This window comes from Penaeus monodon, chromosome 24 (genome assembly GCF_015228065.2).
Source record: "Penaeus monodon isolate SGIC_2016 chromosome 24, NSTDA_Pmon_1, whole genome shotgun sequence".
In the NCBI taxonomy this organism is placed as follows: Eukaryota; Metazoa; Arthropoda; class Malacostraca; order Decapoda; family Penaeidae; genus Penaeus; species Penaeus monodon.
The window spans coordinates 35,915,347-35,916,683 of record NC_051409.1 but is presented as its reverse complement, the minus strand read 5'-3'; the positions used below and the strand labels follow the sequence as shown (position 1 = coordinate 35,916,683).

General features: G+C 60.9%; 1 protein-coding gene across 1 annotated transcript in view; it reads left to right on the top strand.

The window, feature by feature from the left end:
* The first annotated feature begins 313 nt into the window (after positions 1 to 313).
* LOC119588749 overlaps positions 314 to 1,337 on the top strand; it is a 4,351-nt gene continuing 3,327 nt past the window's right edge. Inside the window, exon 1 of the mRNA XM_037937388.1 lies at positions 314 to 1,336. Coding sequence (XP_037793316.1) covers positions 373 to 1,336 — 964 coding nt within the window. The 5' untranslated portion in view covers positions 314 to 372. The remainder of the gene's footprint in view (position 1,337) is intronic.

Here is a 1,337-nt window from a genome sequence, read left to right as displayed (position 1 = left end):
AACAAGTAAATACGAAGAGCTTTTACCCATTCTAATGTCAATGAAGATTTGCGTGTCTAATTACTGTTTAATTCACTCTTGGTTCCCCTGAGGACTCTACGGATAATCTGTGGGCTAAATAACGTGACGCTGGGCAAATTTTCTGTAAGATTAAAGTGAATTAACGTCTACGGACCTTTTCAGCTTAAGGTCACGGCGGATTCATCAGTGGCCCTGATAAAGCTAAACGAAAATGAAAGCAGCTGCCTGAGCGAAGGATATTCCTCGTTAAAACAATTGAAGGTCTGGTTCCCTGGCCTGCCTGACCAAGCACCCACTCGCTCTCGCCCGCCCGCCGCCGCCCACGCCTCATTCTGGTGCCGCCCAACCACCATGACGCTGCTCTGGCTCCAAGGGACTCTCCTCCTGCTGGGGATATGCTCGGCCTCCGTGCTGGGCCCGCTGGAGACCCTGTGGGACGAGCAAGAGGAGAAGAGCGTAGGTCAGGAGGCGCCGTACCCGCCGTACCTGATGCAGTTCGGCCGCACGCTGACGAGCGTGACGCACGCCCTGCTCGAGAGGCACGAGAACATGATGAACGAGCGGCTGAAGCGCCTCGAGATGCTGGTGGACAGCGCCTGCAGACCCCCGGCCGCGCTCGCCCAGGCCGCCGGAGCCGACTTCGAGGCCAGGCTGACGAAGCGGCTGGACGGCTTCTCGGACCAGATCTCGTCCCTCTTGCAGTCCCTCGGTGACTTCGGCGCCAACATCCACTTCTTCATGAAAAAGACGGAAGACAATATCTTGGCCCTGCCGACGAAAACGGACATCGACCACGTGCAGGCGCGGCTCATGGCGGCGGCGAGAGAGCTGACCTCGTCGGCGCGAGCGGGAGCCAAGGCGCCGACGGCCCCCGCCAAGAACCTCGACAAGAAGCTGACGTCCTTCGTGACCCGCGACGACCTGGCCAAGCACACGCGGCGCCTCGACTACCAGCTGCAGGGCCTGAGAGACCAGCTGGGCAACGCGTCCCTGAGGGAAGTCCTGAACCTTACGCGCAGGACCTTCCGGTCTCTGTCGTCCCTGCGACCCCTGTACGAATCCTTGGCCAAAGTCGCCAGCAACTGCGACCTGAAGGAAGGGCAGTTCGACCGCCTGGAGGAGATGATGCAGGAACTCTCCGAGGACGTCGACGAGAACGGCAGCGTCCTCTCGGGCATGAGCCTCGCCCTGGAAGACGCCGAGGACATGCTGGCCGACAGACTCACGGCGCTCGAGAGACTCACGGAGCGGCTGAGCGGCGACAGCGAACCGCGAGAAGCCACCTCCAGGGCGTCGACGACGTCCGCCCCGACGAC